This window comes from Herpailurus yagouaroundi, unplaced genomic scaffold (genome assembly GCF_014898765.1).
Source record: "Herpailurus yagouaroundi ecotype Mexico unplaced genomic scaffold, PumYag 187, whole genome shotgun sequence".
Lineage (NCBI taxonomy): Eukaryota > Metazoa > Chordata > Mammalia > Carnivora > Felidae > Herpailurus > Herpailurus yagouaroundi.
In genome coordinates this window covers 7,177,899-7,195,510 of record NW_024412418.1, presented here as the reverse complement: position 1 = coordinate 7,195,510, position 17,612 = coordinate 7,177,899, and the positions used below count along the sequence as shown (strand labels likewise).

Sequence of the window (17,612 nt, the reverse complement as noted above, 5' to 3'; positions counted from 1 at the left end):
ACTGTATGTATATACCACATCTTCTTTATCCATTCATCAGTCGATGGACATCCATAGTTTGGCTATTGTTGATAATGCAACTATAAATATGGGGATTCATGTATCCCTTTGAATCAGTATTTTTGTGTCCTTTGGGTAAATACCCAGTAGTGCAATTGCTGGATCATAGGGTAATTCTATTTTTAACTTTTGAGGAACCTCTATACTGTTTTCCAGAGTGTCTGCACCAGTTTGCATTCCCACCAACAGTGTAAGAGGTTTTCCCCTTCTCTGCATTCTTACCAACATCTCTAATTTCCTGTTGTTAATTTTAGTCAGTCTGACAGGTGTGAGGTGGTATCTTGTCATGGTTTTGATTTGTATTTCCCTGATAAGTGAGGTTGGGCATTTTCTTTTTTTTTTTTTTTCTTTTTTTTTTAACATTTATTTATTTTTGAGACAGGGAGAGACAGAGCATGAACAGGGGAGGGTCAGAGAGAGGGAGACACAGAATCCGAAACAGGCTCCAGGCTCTGAGCGGTCAGCACAGAGCCCAACGCAGGGCTCGAACTCACGGACCGAGAGATCATGACCTGAGCCGAAGTCGGCCGCTTAACTGACTGAGCTACCCAGGCGCCCCAAGGTTGGGCATTTTCTCATGTGTCTGTTAACCATCTGCATGTCTTCTTTGGAAAAATGTCTATTCATGTCTTCTGCCCATTTCTTCACTGGATTATTTGTTTTTGGGGTGTTGAATTTGATAAGTTGTTTATAGATTTTGAATACTAACCCTTTGTCAGATATATCATTTGCAAATATCTTCTCCCATTCCGAAGGTTCCCTTTGAGTTTTGTTGAGTGTTTCCTTTGCTGTGTAGAAGCTTTTTATCTTGATGAAGTCCCAGTAGTTCATGTTTGCTTTTGTTTCCCTTGCCTTTACTGATGTGTCTAGTGAGAAATTGCTCTGGCCAGAGTCCAAGAGGTTACTTCCTGTATTCTCCTCTAGGATTTTGATAGTTTCCTGTCTCACATGTAAGTCTTTCATCCATTTTGAATTTAATTTTGTGTACAGTATTATACCTCAATTTAAAATTTTTCCTGTTTCACCTCTCTTCTTTTGTTTATATTTTTCCTTGAAACTAGCTCTCCTTCTGGCTTCCTTGCTTATTGTTAACTGAAACCAGTTAAATTTTTTGTAGTCAGTCCTTAAATCCTGCCAGCTCTTCCTTTAAAGTATCTCCATCCAGGGGCGCCTGGGTGGCGCAGTTGGTTGAGCGTCCGACTTCAGCCAGGTCACGATCTCGCGGTCCGTGAGTTCGAGCCCTGCGTCGGGCTCTGGGCTGATGGCTCAGAGCCTGGAGCCTGTTTCCAATTCTGTGTCTCCCTCTCTCTCTGCCCCTCCCCCGTTCATGCTCTGTCTCTCTCTGTCCCAAAAATAAACGTTGAAAAAAAAATTAAAAAAAAAAGAAAGTATCTCCATCCATACTATTTGAAACCATGTCTGTAGTAGAGTTTTAGCCATGACCACAAGCCTTCATTATTACCAGGGAATTAACGGTTTCCCTGCTTTTCATACTCAAACCTTTTCTACAATATGCCAGCAAAGCTATCTTTCTAAAGCACCATTCAGAGGATGCTAGCACCCTCACTATGTTAATTCCTTCCCTCATAAGTCTTGAGGAGGCTACCATTTCTTGTGTACTAGGTGCACATCAGGCTCTAGCATTGCATTCAGGATTCTCATGATCTGGCCCCAGCCAGCCATACTGCTTCCCTATCCATACACAATTCTTTGGAAAACTGGAATACTTAATCATTCCAAATCCATTTTGTTCTCTGTCGCTGATATTCTTTGTTCAAGTTCTTCTCTCCCTAAATGCTTTTTTCCTCATGCCAGCCCCATCTCAAACAATTTCAGCCTGAGGGGGCTATGGTGTGCCCCATGAAATCCAAGAACCCCATGAAATTATATTCAAACATTTCTATATATGTGCATTTTTATGGAGAAAGGCTTGTTTTCAGATTATCAAAAGGGGTCCATAAACCCCCAAAAGTTCAACTGATTTAGTGGCCCTTTGAAGGAATATAAATGATCTCATTTTGTTTTAACAAAGTTTTTATCTCGTTAAAATTTAGTCCTCTGGGCGTCTGGGTGACTCAGTGGGTTAAGTGTACAACTCTTGATTTCAGCTTAGGTCATGATCTCTCAGTTCATAAGATCAAGCCCCTTGTCAGGCTCTGTGCTGACAGTATGGAGCCTGCTTGGGGTTCTCTCTCTCCCTCTCTCTCCCTCTCTTTCTCAGCACCCCCCCCAAAATAAACATTAAAAAAAAAATTTTTTTTTAATGTTTATTATTGAGAGACCAAGAGAGACAGAGCACACGCGTGGAGGGGCAGAGAGTGGAGGAGACATAGAATCTGAAGCAGCTCCAGGCTCTGAGCTGTCAGCACAGTGCCTGACGTGGGGCTCAAACCGACAAACCACAGCGCATGACCTGAGCCGAAGTCAGACGCCAAGTGACTGAGCCACCCAGGAGCCCCAAACATTTTTTTAATATAAAAAAAAAAAAAGGCAAAAAAAAACCAGTCTTCATGGGGCATCTGGGTGGCTCAGTCAGTTGAACATCTGACTCTTGATTTCAGCCCAGCTCATGATCCCAGGGTCATGGGATTGAGGTCCGTGTTAGATTCCACACTGAGCATGGAACCTGCTTAAAATTCTCTCTCTCCCTTCCTTTTTCCCTCCCTCCCTCTCTCTCTTTTTCTCTCTTCCCCTCTCCGCACCTCTCCCCTCCTCTCTCTCTCTAAAAATTAAAAATATATTTAATAAATTAAATAAACATCTTCAGTATGCTGGGTACTAGAACTTTTTTTAATCAATAAGTTATATTTCAAGCTTAAAGTTTCAGATGCAGGTAAAATGGCTTGTCTTATTCATTGTGTAGGTCTCTAGATTTATTTCTTTGTGTGGAATTTATTTTCCTCACAAGATAGTATCTTAATACTTTTTACTTTGGTATCTTAGGGGGAGATTTTTTTTCCCCCTCCCACATGATTGTTTGCACAGCTAGACAATACCATCTCTGTATGCTTTGAATTTAAAAGATATTAGTCACATTTTTCAACACTTTTTTTTTCTGTTTTAGATTCCTATAGGCAATGGAAACTGATCTCAATTCCCAGGACAGAAAGGACCTGGACAAGTTTATTAAATTTTTTGCCCTCAAGGTAATATGTCTATTCTTTTGAGCTCAGAACTGTTAGAAATAACTTCCGTGCTTCTCCCTTTTTGGAAATATAGAATAACAGCTTGCAGCTTGCCCATTTTAAGGGATACTTCTGTCTGTTGTAAACCAAACTGTGAAGTTTGGGGGCGGTACTGGGGGTGTAACTAAAAAGTAACTTCCAATTTTCCACAGCTACTTGTTCAAAAAAAATTTTTTTTTGTAAGGCTGTTTGCAGAAATGTCAAACTATTATGCCAGGTTATTGGCACAGTATGTTCCCTTGGGTTGGGAACAAAGACTGTGGACTGGAATGGACATCATTTTGGGCATCTTTCCCAAACCGTCAACTAACTCTGAAATGTCTAACTTCCATTTATTATTTCCTTCTGGATAAATGAGGAATTAAAACTGAATTTTGAATGCTTTAGAAGTTATATTTTCCTAAATCTAAAAATCATTTCCACCTTTATCGCTTCTTCTCACGATTACCATGTAAAAAAACAATCCATGCTGTAGATTCTGGTTGTAAAATTAGTTGGGAGACTTTTGCCATATGGGCCAAATGATATGAATAATTGTGGAATCCTTGGTTTAAATCTACTATGATTACATAAGTGTACGGCAGTGAATATTTAAACCTATGGTTGGACTTGTTTCTTTATGAAAGTCAGAGACACCATGTGCAAATTTCCTTCTGCCATGTGAGAATATTATAGATCCCAAGCCTTGAACTAAAATTCCTCTAGTTGGTTGACATTATGCCCTCAAGAATATTTGCAGTATTAGTTTTGTATAGTGTTTTTTCTATCTGTCCTTGAATTTTAAAATCCTACCCTTTTCCTACAGTATAGTTATGGTCATTGGCATCTTTTTAACCCTGCATTCAGAGGATGTGAACCCTGATTGTGAGCCAAATCGATTTAAGACTCTTTATCTTTGATTTGGTTGTTTGTTTGCTTTTTTTCAGACTGTCCAAGTGATTGTCCAGGCTCGACTTGGTGAGAAGATTTGTACTCGTTCATCTTCATCCCCGACGGGTTCAGACTGGGTAAAATTCCCGTTTTTTGTTAAGGGATATACTATGGTGTCTGTTACAAGGAATCCTAATGCAGTAGGAATGAATACTATCTATAGTATTACTAAATCATAACATTAAAACAGTAATTCCATTTGATCCATTCACTAGGTCAGATGTTAGTCCTAGGTTTGTTTGGTTCTCGGCTTTCTGCTGCAGTAGGTGAAAAGCTTAGACTTCAGAGAACAAAAATATTTTGTTAACTAATCTTTGTAATAAGTCATTAGCTCTCTCAACCTGAGTTTTAGGGCTTTGATGTAGGATGTCTCTTCTGGGCAAGAGAGGAATGAATGGCTTCAATCACTCAAAGCAATGCATGCATTACCCAACATAACCATCTTACTGCTTTATGTTTCCATAATGTTTTTTGTGAGTGTTTCACACAGTCTCTTTTGTTTTCTAGTTCAATTTAGCAATCAAAGATATCCCAGAGGTTACACATGAAGCAAAAAAGGCCCTGGCAGGACAGCTGCCTGCCGTTGGGAGATCGATGTGTGTGGAGATCTCACTCAAGACTTCTGAGGTAAGGTTATGACCAGGGTGGTGTTTTCACTTGGCACCAGAGGTCTTCACATTCCAGTTTCAACTCAGCCTCATTCCTGCCCCTTCTCTCTCTGAACTTAGCATTCTCTGAGGAGGTCATGCTTTTTTTACTTATTCTCCCAAACACTTGGAGTAGGCTCTTTGTCTTCATATATATACTCTATAGATGAAATGTTTTTACTTATCCTTTAAGACTCACATGCTCTTGAAAATCCCCCCAATTCTTGGGGGAGAGATAACTACTTTTTTTAGACTTCCTATGTGTTTTATTTACATTGATCCTAAAGTATAACTTGATGTATTGTGATTTTTCTAGTTTTTTTTTCCTGGTGTGTTGTGATTTTACCTTATTTCACACCAGGATCAAGGCAGATATTGTTACTAGTATGTTTATTCATCTATTTCCACTATAAGATTGTGAAGCTGCATGGTATAATAAAAGGCAATTGGAGTTTAGAGCTACACAGACACAAGTTCAGATCCTAGCTGAGTGACTTTGGCCAAATTACTTAACTCCATCCCCACCAACACCACCAAACTAACATGACACTTCATAGTCTTACAAGGCTATGTTATTTTATTTATTTATTTATTTATTTATTTATTTATTTATTTATTTATATTTTGAGAGAGAGAGCGTATGTGCATGTGCATGGGGTAGGGGCAGAGAGAAAGGGAGAGAGAGGATCCCAAGCAGGCTCCATGCTATCAGTGCAGAGTCCAATGAGGGCTCGACCCCACTAACTGTTAGATCATGACTTGAGGCGAAATCAAGAGCAGATGCCTAACCGACTGAGCTACCCAGGTGCCCCTATTTTCTCACTTAATACTTATTTATAAAGTACCTAACATAAAGTAGGTGATCATTACATGTTCCTGTTCATACTTTACAAACACTTTTATTCTTGAGGTCAGTGGTTGTACCACATCTTATTTATCTTTGTAGTTCTTCAAATTGTTTTTTTTTTAATGTTTATTTACTTATTTTTAAGAGAGACAGACAGAATGTGAGTGGGGGAGGGGCAGAGAGCGAGGGAGACACAGAACCTGAAGCAGGCTCTAGGCTCCAAGCTGTCAGCACAGAGCCTGATGTGGGGCCTGAACCCATGAACTGTGAGATCATGATCTGAGCTGAAGTCGGACACTTAACTGACTGAGCCACCCAGGTAGCCCTTAAATTCTTTTTGAAATGAAGCAGGATGTAACTAAATCATCTCTTACGTATGCCTAGCACAGTGCCTGGGATGGCCCATAGTAGCCTCTCCATGAATTTTGTTGAATGAATGATGTTAATACTTATTCCATGGAAACTTTAGCACCCCACAAAAACAAAACTTCCTATTCTTCGTTGAATTGCCAGTTTGTACTATGAATTATTTTCCTTAGTGATCCATAGTGAGTCCTAAAGGAATCTCTAGAAGAATTATTTTCCTTTCCCGGGTACAATCTGAGTATAAAATGTTCTGATCATCCTAGACAAACTGCATCAACTTGTTTTGGATACTTCCGACTAGTTAGCCATCCCTTGATTTTGGGGAGCAGGGGAATTCAAAATTTATCATGTCATTTAAAAATGACAGTATGATGAAAAGGATATATTAAGGGTACATATTTCAGTTTGATCTAGAACAAGTTCGCTATTCCACAAACTAACCTAAGCTTACTCCCAAACCTAAAAGAATAGCTCTCTTCCAGTTGATTGGTAATAAGGTTACTTGTCTTCAAAAGTGTGTGACTATTCTTCTCACTGAGTGGCACACAAGAGTGTTACAGGGTTGAGGGATTCTGGCTTTAGTCTGTTTTTCTTTCCCACCCACTAGGCTAAGTCTGTTCAGAGTACCAGAGAAAGACTGAACAGTTTGGCTGAAGACATTACACAGCTAAAAAGATTTTTAAGCAAGCAGCTTGTTAAGGTATTCCTTAACTGTGGGTGTCACCTAAAAATATCCCCTGTAGAATTGGAGGGAAAGGCTGTCTCCATCATTTGAAGTATTGGCCTTTCTGAAGAGCAATTTGGATATACATAACAAAAGTCTTAGAAGCATAAATACTCTTGGGGCACCTGGGTGGCTTAGTTGGTTGAGTGTCCAACTCTTGATTTTGGCTCGTATCATGATCTCACAGTTCAGGGATCAAACCCTGCATCAGGCTGTACACTGGTAACAAGAAGCCTACTTGGGATTCTCTCTCTCTTTCTCTCTGCTCCTCCCCTGCTCACCCTCCCTCTCTCAAAATAAGTAAACATTAAAAACAAAAAAAAGAATACTCTTTAACAGCGCTAATTCTGAAAATTTGCCTTAAGAAACTAATACAGGGTGAGGACAAAGTTTTAGTCTCAAGGATATTTATCACAGTTTTGTCTGTAATAGTAAAAAATTAGAAATAACTTATATGTCCACGTACAGGGGGACTGATTTGATAAAATGATGGTCATATGGTGGAATACTATGCAGCCATTAAAAATGGTGTGGAACTTTTAATTATAGGGACATTTCATGTTACATTTATTAATAAAAATGATAAAAATAGCATATATAGTATAATCTCACATTATTTTTTTAAGTTTATTTGTTTAAGTAATTTCTACACCCAAGATCAAGAGCTACATGCTCTTCCAACTGAGCCAGCCAGGAGCCCCTCACATCATTTATTAAAGTAGCTGATTAGATTATAAATTGATTTTTTTTTTTTTGCTTTATTTATATTTTCCACATTTTTATAGTGACTATACAGTGCTTTGTAATAAGAGTAAATAATTTTTAAAAACCAAATAAAACTGAAATATCTTTCAATTGTCCCATCCACAGGGCGATTCCATGGAGCTAGAAATTTGGTGTCTTGAAATGAATGAAAAGTAAGTACTCTGTTTTAGGGTCCGTGGTTGCGGTAGCCGAGAATAAAACAGATGACATCATGTGAAAAGCAGGGCTTTGTTATCAGTTGTGGAGGGTGTTCTTCCCACTTAACAAAGCCAATAGCTCTTTGCTACAGTTTGCCTCATGCTTGGCTTCCAGCCCAGGCACAGAGATGACCTTCAGAGGGAGGTCAGTCCAGCCAGACTCAGACACCACAGGGAAAGGAGCAGAGCAAAGGCTCAAAAAGATTTGTTGTTTTCCCAGAGTACAGCTAGTTCTCTGATTAAATCCCTTGCGAACTCTTGTAACATGACTGCTCTGTTTTGTCTTTTTTTCTGTGTGGCAGATTTCCCTTCCCTACTCCTTTTTTACACCCTGTGTTGGTCATGGATTGGAAATGCCTGTTATTTTCCTTTTCCATTTTCTTCTTTCAAGGAAGATCAGCTTGCTTCCTGCCTGAAGCTTTAGTTTTCTAGAACAGTATATAGGAAAATTGAGGAAATGGCAACACATCAAAAGAAAAATCTTAATAAGTATGTGGGGTGTGGGCATTGTTTTTCTTTCTTAAATAGAAAGCAGTTGACAGGTTATAGTCCAAAATTTTAATACCAAACACACTTTTCTCCAGATTCCTATTAGATGCATAGAGGTAGATAGCTCATAAGATAGCATATTGAAATTGTTTGCACCTTCAATAGTATAATTGCAGTGTTGAATTACTTTTTTTAAGTCTGTAGCTTTATTTCTTAGATAACTGCTTCAAATCGAGAAAGAAATACAGTAGGTGCCTTTTGAGGTCTATCTGCCTAGTTCTAGAGTATGAGAAAGTAAAAACTTTTGCTTACATCAATAATCTGTTGATAAACTGATAGAACTCTAATTGCACTTTTAGTTCAGAACATATTTTAATGATAAATTTCATCTTACACAGTTCCCATGCTTAATTTGCAATTGTCTTTGTTGACTGTAATCTTCTGTGAAAGGTGTATTTGGACTGCAAAGCAGGTTATATTCTGTCAGAATTTATGCATAATACTAGCAGGTTAATCTGTCACTAGACAGAACATAACTAACACCTCTGTGTCTGTGCATTTCTTGGTTTTATGTTAGTTGAATGGGTGAATGCTGATAGTGTCTGTGTGTTTCTCAGGTGTGATAAAGAGATTAAAGTTTCCTACACGGTGTACAACAGACTGTCACTGCTGCTGAAGTCCCTCCTTGCCATAACTAGGGTCACACCGGCTTACAGACTCTCCAGAAAACAGGGGCATGAATATGTCATATTGTACAGGTAAACAACGTAGCTGCTCACCTTCTCGATTCACTCATTAGCTTTGTCACTTTGCATATTGTCTGACCAGCATATGGGTATTCTGTGATTAATTTTGAATAGGTGGTTTCTTGGATAGTTGATGCTATAGTTTTACTATGATTATCTATCCCTCCTCTTTAGTGAAGCTCCGTTTTCTGAAGCTACCAGGTTCTTGGCCCTTTTGTCTGTGCACAGTCATGAGTCCTGTGGAGTAGATTTTGCGGTTCTACTGATGCACATCTCAAAGCTGAAAAAGGAGCTTAAGACTTTAAAACAGGCTATCCTGGGAAGATTCCACAGCCTTCTACATTTCGGAATTAAATTAAATTTTGTCTTACAGCCTGCCAATTCAATTTGTTTTTTTTCAATTTGTTTTTAATTAGTTGTCTGTGGATATAAAGAACTCATCAATAGTTCTGAGAGTATTTCCCTTGGTAGTTCACCTCAACACATATTTATTGAGTGCCTTTTTAATGCAAGCATTGTGCTAGGCCCAAGGAAGAACTATACAGATGCCCTGCCCTATAGGTGTTTCTTTTTTTTTTTTTTTTTTCAACATTTATTTATTTTTGGGACAGAGAGAGAGAGAGCATGAACGGGGGAGGGGCAGAGAGAGAGGGAGACACAGAATCGGAAACAGGCTCCAGGCTCTGAGCCATCAGCCCAGAGCCCGACGCGGGGCTCGAACTCACGGACTGTGAGATCGTGACCTGGCTGAAGTCGGACGCTTAACCGACTGCGCCACCCAGGCGCCCCTAGGTGTTTCTAATCTAATGGGGAAACAACTTTTTAATAAAAAGCAAGATTGGAAAACTACATAGCAGTATCAGGAAAAAAGTACTAGGAGAACACAAGGAGGGAAAGTTTGTTCCAGGTGGGAGAAACCAGACAGGCTTCCTGGAGAAAGTGGCATTCAAGCTAGACCTTGAAGCAGAGAGAATTTCAGCTGGTAGAACTGAGAGAGAATGATCATTCCAGGTAAGGAGTGCAAAAGATAGCAAGGCATAGAAGTGGGGGATGGGATCTGAGCTGTGCTCAGGTTGTCAGATGGACCTGAGTGGTGGTAAAACGGATAAGTAGGAAAGTGTGAGAGCAGAGCATGGAAAGCCAGGAGTTCCCAAATCACCCAAGATTCTTTTGGCATATTAGTAATGAGCCATTTGTAAGCCTTTGGCTTATATGTATAGAGCTGATTGTGAGGAGAAATTAGTATAGCAGGATGGAAGGACTAAGGATTAGGGACTTAACTAGTTACGTTGAAACAATTTACTACCTGAGAATAGTTATCAAGTCATTCTGTAATTTTCTTAGCAGTAATCTAGCAATCTTACATCTAACAATCTAGCATCTTAAAGATGTTAATGTTTTAACATCTTTAAAATATTTTTGTTGTCTTCTCTGTAGTCTTCCCAAGTTTCAGGTTGAGTATTCCATTTGAAAATTACTGGACTTTTAGTCAAATATAACAGATCACTTTCTAACTCTTATGATAAGCCCTCTTCACTTTGGTTCTTTTGTAAGTAGCCATACTACACTACTAGTTACCAGCTTAGTTAACTAGGACTCCTAGTCCTTTTCATTACCAGTGTTTAAAGTCTTCCTTTAGTCTGTGTCTCTGCAGTAATACAGTATTTATTGCTTACAGTTTATCATTTATGAGTGCGTTTGGATACTGATAACTATAGTTTAAACCATAGAGAAATGGGTGGTCTCAGATGTAGAATTGTCTATTTTTTTCTCCCTTTTTATACTGTTTTTAACAGGGTAGGGGCACCTGGGTGGCTCAGTCAGTTAAGTGTCCAATTTCAGCTCAGGTCATGATCTCACTGTCCATGAGTTTGAGCTCCGCGTCAGGCTCTGCTGACAGCTCAGAGCCTGGAGTTGCTTCAGATTCTGTGTCTCCCTCTCTCTCTGCCCCTCCTCTGCTCGTGCTCTGTCTCTCTCTCAAAAATAAATAAACATAAAAAGAATTAAAAAAAAAACAGAGGGTGACAGTATAGTCTTATATCATTAAAGAATAATAGCCTTCTCTTTATTTTAAGCTATATTATCATTTTTTCCCTGGCCCTATAGATTTGATCATGTCAGTGTAGAATTACATCATTATAAGAATTCATTCTGAATTTGTTGTTCATCAAGACTGAATTAAAATAAATTATTGTCTACTATCTGTTTAAAAAAAATTTTTGCTCAGCATCTGAATGGTATAAAGAATATAGCCAAGGGGCATCTGGGTGGCTCAGTCAGTTAAGCATCTGACTGGTGATACCAGCTCAGGTTGTGATCTTGAGGTTGTGAGATTGAGCCCCACACTCTGTGCTGTGCTGAGTGTGGAGTGGAACCTGCTTGTGATTCTCTCTTCCCCGTGCGTGTGTGTATGTGTGTGTGTGTACACGCATGTGTGTGTACATACATGCTCTCTCTCTCTCAAAAATAAATAAACATTAAAAAATAATAGGGGGGCGCCTGGGTGGCTCAGTCGGTTGAATGTCCCAACTTCAGCTCAGGTCACAATCTCACAGTTCGTGGGTTTGAGCCCCGCGTTGGGTTCTGGGCTGACAGCTCAGAGCCTGGAGCCTGCTTCAGATTCTGTGTCTCTCTCTCTCTCTCTCTGCTCCTCCCCTTCTCATGCTCTGTCTCTCTCTGCCTCTCAAAAATAAAGAAACATAATAAAAAAAAATTTTTTTTAAAAAGAAAGAAAAAAATAATAGGGGCATCTGGGTGGCTCAGTTGGTGCCTCTCTGCCCCCCACCCCCCAATAAATAAACATTAAGAAATATATAGTCAAGAGAAAGGTTAGATAATTAGGTTACTTAGAACACTGTACCCAATATTCAGATGGGTATTGAGGTTTTTTTGGGGTGTGTGTGTATATGTGTGTGTGTGGTTTTTTTTTAGGGTTTGTTTTATTTTGTTTTGTTTTGTTTTGTTTTGTTTTTGAGAGAGCCAGAACACAGGCAGGGAGGGGCTAAGGGAGAGGGAGAGAAAGAATTCCAAGCAGCCTCCATGCCCAGCGGGGGAGCTGACATAGGGCGTGACCCCACAACAGTGAGCTCTTGACCTGAGCCAAAATCAAGAATCAGATGCTTAACTGACTGAACCACCCAGGTGACCCCAAATGGGTACTGAATATTTTTTTATTAGAAGGTTACTAGCAAAATATGTTTGCAGCATTCCATTGACATCATTCCTGTATTACTTAATGGCAGGAATCAGCAAACTGTGGGCAGCAGACCATCTGTTTGTTTTTATAGATAAAGTTATTTTATTATTTTTTTAAGTTTTTTTTTTTTTTTAATAATCTCTACAAAAGACTCAATATGGGGCTCGAACTCATGACCCCAATATTCACCTGAGCCAGCCAGGTACTGCAAAATAAAAGTTATTTTAGAACCCAGCCACCCCTTTCATTTGTGTATTATCAGTGGCTACTTTTGCAGGACAACAGCAAAGCTGAGTAGTCTGCTTCAGACTATATGGCCCACAAGCCTAAAATATATGATCCTTTAATGAAAGTTTGCTGACCCCTGTTTTATGGTATCTGTCACTTTGGTGCATGTATTTCAGATATTTATATACATTTCTTTTCTCCCATTCCAGATTATAATTTGTGAGTCCTAGGCTTCAGATTTATCCTGAATCTCATCCCTACATTCTCCTTATCTCATGCCTAACACCTAACCATAGGGCTTTATACATTGTTAGAGCTTAGCGTTTAATTCAACAAACTGCCATGTCTGTGTTTAATTGTTAACATTACTTGAAAAATATAATGTTATGTAGTATAGTTTGTAATGTTTTATAGCTCAGACTTTTGGCTAATATAGATAGGCCTTCCCAGGGCAATTCAAAGAAAGGTTCTGCTGTGCTTCTATCTTTATATTTTCAGAATAGTCTTATGTAATTATTCTACAGTGGAAAAGATTTCCTAATTTTTTTAAGTTTATTTATTTTTGAGAGAGAGAGAGATTGTGTGAGCTGGGGAAGGGCAGAGTGAAAGGAAGACAGAAGATCTGAAGCACTGACAATACAGAGCCCAGTGCGAGGCCTGGACTACCAACCATGAGATCACGGCCTGAGCTGAAATCAAGGGTCGGACACTTAACCGACTGAGCCACCCAGGCACCCCATGGTGTTCTAGTGTGTTCACTTTGGAATGACTTGTGACAAGCATGGAGAACTCCCATTAATTGAAGACCACTTTTCAAAATCTGGTACCTTCTATTGCATATTTGAAAGTTGCTAAGAAAGGAGATCTTCAGTGTTCTCATCACAAGGAAAAAAGCTTCTGTCTGTATGGTGATGGACATTAACTAGACTTACTGTGATAATTTGTAATGTAACTAAATATTTAATCATTATATTTACATCTGATACTAATATAATTTTGTATGTTGAACATACCTAAAAAAAAAAAAAAGTCTAGTACTTTCTAATAGTAGTTCCAGATCTATTTGCCAACCTTATTTCTATAGTATTTATTTCCCAGTAGTTATACTTTAAAAACACATGGCAGGAAGGGAGCCTGGGTGGCTCAGTTGGTTAAGCATCCGACTTCAGCTCAGGTCATGATCTCACATCTGTGAGTGAGATCTCTGCTCATGCTCTGTCACTCTCTCAAAAATAAAATAAACACGGGGCGCCTGGGTGGCGCAGTCGGTTAGGCGTCCGACTTCAGCCAGGTCACGATCTCGCGGTCCGGGAGTTCGAGCCCCGCGTCGGGCTCTGGGCTGATGGCTCAGAGCCTGGAGCCTGTTTCCGATTCTGTGTCTCCCTCTCTCTCTGCCCCTCCCCCGTTCATGCTCTGTCTCTCTCTGTCCCAAAAATAAATAAACGTTGAAAAAAAAGAAATTAAAAAAAATAAAATAAAATAAAATAAAATAAACACTTTAAAATAAAAAAAAATTTTTTTTTTAATCTTTATTTATTTTTGAGAGAGAGACAGCGTGTGAGCAGGGGAGGAGCAGAGAGAGAGGGAGACACAGAATACGAAGCAGGCTCCAGGCTCTGAGCGCTTAGCTCAGAGCCTGATGCGGGGCTCGAACTCACGAACGGTGAGATCATGACCCTAGTGGAAGTCAGACACTCAACCGACTGAGCCACCCAGGCGCCCCAACACTTTAAAATTTTTTAAAAAGTACATTGCAGGAACAGGAAGAAGAAACTGAAATTGCAGACTCAATTTATTATTTTCCTCATTTCTTTTTTTTAAATATTTATTTATTTTTGAGAGAGAGACAGAGCACAAGCAGGAGAGGGCGCAGAGAGGGACGGAGACAGAGAATCTGAAGAAGGATCCAAGCTCTGAGCTGTCAGCACAGAGCCCAACACAGGGCTTGAACCCACGAGCAGAGCTGTGAGATCATGACCTGAGCTGAAGTCAAATGCTTAACTGACTGAGACACCCAGGCGCCCCTATTTTCCTCATTTCTTAACCAGTTCTTTCCGTTTACATTCCTATGCCTGCAGCTTTATTGAAACAGTAATATTATTGCTCCATTAAGAGAGGTGTTCGTGAAAATAAGAAAAGGAGGGTTTGTTCTGTTTGTTTTGTTTCTAGGTGTTCGGGCTATAGAGGCCCTTAGAATAAAGAATCACTTCCTTTTCTTTCTTTCCTAAGGATATATTTTGGGGAAGTTCAGCTGAATGGTTTAGGAGAAGGTATGTATCAAGGGTGAAAAACACTTGTAGTGTTCAGAGCCCTCCTGACTTCAGAGATGGGTTTGGATGCTGCCTGTAATAATACGTAGCTTGTGATTTTAGTATGTGTGATATGAGTAAGGAAAAAACATGTAAGTAGTCCAAAGAGTTGCCAGGGAATGAATGAATGATTTTCCCCCAAGTTCTAGTAACTCAGTATTCTTTCTTACTCTTTATGCTATTGTCCGTTTTCCTAATTTTCTATAAGCATGTTACATGTTTCTGATGAGCATAAGCAATTTTGAAAAACTGGAAATGAAACCAAGAAAACCAGAAAGCTTTGTTGGAAGTATTGCCTGCAAGTCCCCACCTCTTTTCTGTACTTAGTTCTGGATGGGAACATGAATAGAAGTGCAGTTACTTCTGCACCTACGTAAACTAAGGTGTTTGTGTGACAAACCCTGAGGGCCCTTTACTGTCTCACTGGGCACATGACATATTGGGGCCAGGTTGGTTAGGATTTGCTCAAACTTTAGGACAAACAGTTGTTTTGTCTCTTTGAAGGTAGGTTTATCTGTAAATAGAATGCTGTTTTCCCTTCCAATATTAGGTCAACAAATCAAAAGAAAAAAATATATATGAGAAATTGAGGCAGCTGCACTCATGATACTAAGTAGATAATGCCAGAGATTGTATGATAGGCTGAATGATTCAGGGAAAGACAAACTGGGGACAGTGTCAGTATTCTCTGGCGAAAAGCTAATTATTTCTTTCTTCTGCTAGGTTTCCAGACAGTGCGTGTTGGGACAGTAGGCACCCCTGTGGGCACCATCACTCTTTCTTGTGCTTACAGAATTAACTTGGCATTTATGTCTACCAGGTGAGGAAAGAGCCTTGGAACCCAAAGGAGTCTTCCAAAGATGTTAAAGATATTAAAGTTTGTTTTTCCCCCAAACTCCATGGCTAAGCCTACAGTTCAGCTTTGCCATTGCTGAAATCAGTCCCCTTCTGAAGAATAAAATCGAGAGAGAGCCCAGGTTCCAGATTAGAGAATCTGAGCGTGTCAGAGCCACTAATGTAGAGTTGTGGTTTATATTTAGGGATACAATAGGTAAGGCTCTGATGGTTCCTACCTATAGTTATAAGGTGAGGGGTCCTCTGAAAACTTCAGGGGGGCTGGCAAGGCATTCTAACAAATATTGTGATCTCCTTATTGCATTACAGGCAATTTGAGAGGACCCCACCTATCATGGGGATTATCATTGATCACTTTGTGGACCGTCCGTATCCCAGCTCCTCACCTATGCACCCCTGCAATTACAGGTGAGGAATGTGAAAGGTACTTTCCCAAACTGCAGCTAGGGAGAAGTATTCATCTTGCAGGTACATAGCGCACCTTCATCAGCATTCGTTAGTGGGCAGAGGCAGTGATGGAAACCCCACGTGGAGAGAAATGGAGCGGTTAGGTTCCCTTCTTGCTGCTACCTGTAAGGCACATCAAGACTTGGAATACACAGACTGTCTCAGAAAAATTCTTGGACATTTTGGATTTTGATGGCAGTGATTTGACTTTCAATTTGATTTTCCTTAGAGACTACAAAAGTGGCAGTAATTAACAGAATATCCTTCACAAATTAAATGGTTTCCTGGTCATCATTGGCACCGTTCAGTTATACATTAGAATCAAATTCTTCAGGCCTACATCCCAGAAAACAGAATTCTGTAGAGGTTGGAACAGTTGTGTATCAGGAAGGATACTGCCTTTATGTGAAGGACTCTTGAAGTTGGATAAGTTTGTCTTTTGAGTCTAGACTTTTGTTTCACTGCATCTCTGTTGCTAATAATTCTTTGGCCCCACACTGGTCAGGCTTAAGAAAATATTCTCAAATGATATGTCAGGTAAGGTGTTTGGGTTAAAAATAAAAAGCTTGGTCAACCTCTAAATATTTGAAATTATCAAGGACTCAACATTATGGTCTCTCTTGCCAGAGTGAGCTCCGCCTGAAACAGTTCTTGTCACTATTGCATCCATATCTAACCTCCCTTTGTATCCTTTCCGCAATCAACTGCCATCACAATAAAATTCATGATTTATTTTCCCCCTGTCATAGAACTGCTGGTGAGGACACTGGAGGAACATATCCTTCTGTGGAAGATTCTCAAGAAGTGTGTACCACCTCTTTCTCCACCTCCCCTCCTTCCCAGGTAGGGGGAAACAGGTTCTGGGGTAGCTGTAGTTGGTACATATATGGGCCTTATGAAATGGTGTCAGAATTTAGATACAGTCTCTTTTGGTGGTGGTGGTGATTGTTTCTAGAGGATTACTTTGAGAGGTGAGGGAGAGCCTTCTTATCCAGCAGGTAATATTTCAGTGTTTCTGATCTATAACCATTCTTAACCCACAAGATTACACGTAACCTTTACTTTCCTGGAGACATCTTAAAATTCCTTTGAAAATTAGTCACAGGATTCCAAATGCACGCCAATACCAGAGAAATATTCTACCCTACACTTGTTAATTTGGTAGCCAGTTCACTTTTGAAGTGGTAAATATGGTTCCTAATAATGGAAAGAGCACAGAAAAAGCCAATAATTATTTAGCATAAAATGCCAGTAAGAAGCCATCAGGTCAGTTTTTGCAACGGTTGACACAAATTTCTGGCTATCTGCATTCTTTATCTGTACATTTGTGGTGTTTTTGTTAAATGTTTATTTTTTTGAGAGAAAGAGCATGAGCATGGTGGAGGGGCAGAGAGAGAGGAAGAAAGAGAATCCCAAGCAGGGTTTTCTTCCATGTCAGTGCAGAGCCCAGTGTGGGGCCTGATCTCACGAACCGTGAAATCATGACTTGAGCCGAGATCAAGAGTCGGACACTTAACAGACTGAGCCACCCAGGTGCCCCCTCTGTGAACATTTTTAACCATTAACTTTTCCACTTGAGTCAAACCCAGTTTCAGTGAAACACAGGCTCCAGTGTTCCCAG

General features: G+C 39.7%; 1 protein-coding gene across 9 annotated transcripts in view; it reads left to right on the top strand.

Annotated features, from left to right (window-relative positions):
• The window catches only part of ATG13 (autophagy related 13), a 58,074-nt gene that overhangs the window by 28,200 nt on the left and 12,262 nt on the right, over positions 1 to 17,612 (top strand). For all 9 annotated transcript variants that reach the window (XM_040495296.1, XM_040495294.1, XM_040495295.1 and 6 more), the window contains 9 exons: positions 3,125 to 3,206; positions 4,172 to 4,252; positions 4,683 to 4,802; positions 7,630 to 7,676; positions 8,828 to 8,968; positions 14,610 to 14,650; positions 15,413 to 15,509; positions 15,854 to 15,952; positions 16,741 to 16,834. In XM_040495296.1, the coding sequence (XP_040351230.1) occupies positions 3,138 to 3,206; positions 4,172 to 4,252; positions 4,683 to 4,802; positions 7,630 to 7,676; positions 8,828 to 8,968; positions 14,610 to 14,650; positions 15,413 to 15,509; positions 15,854 to 15,952; positions 16,741 to 16,834 (789 nt within the window). In that variant the 5' untranslated portion in view covers positions 3,125 to 3,137. The remainder of the gene's footprint in view (positions 1 to 3,124; positions 3,207 to 4,171; positions 4,253 to 4,682; positions 4,803 to 7,629; positions 7,677 to 8,827; positions 8,969 to 14,609; positions 14,651 to 15,412; positions 15,510 to 15,853; positions 15,953 to 16,740; positions 16,835 to 17,612) is intronic.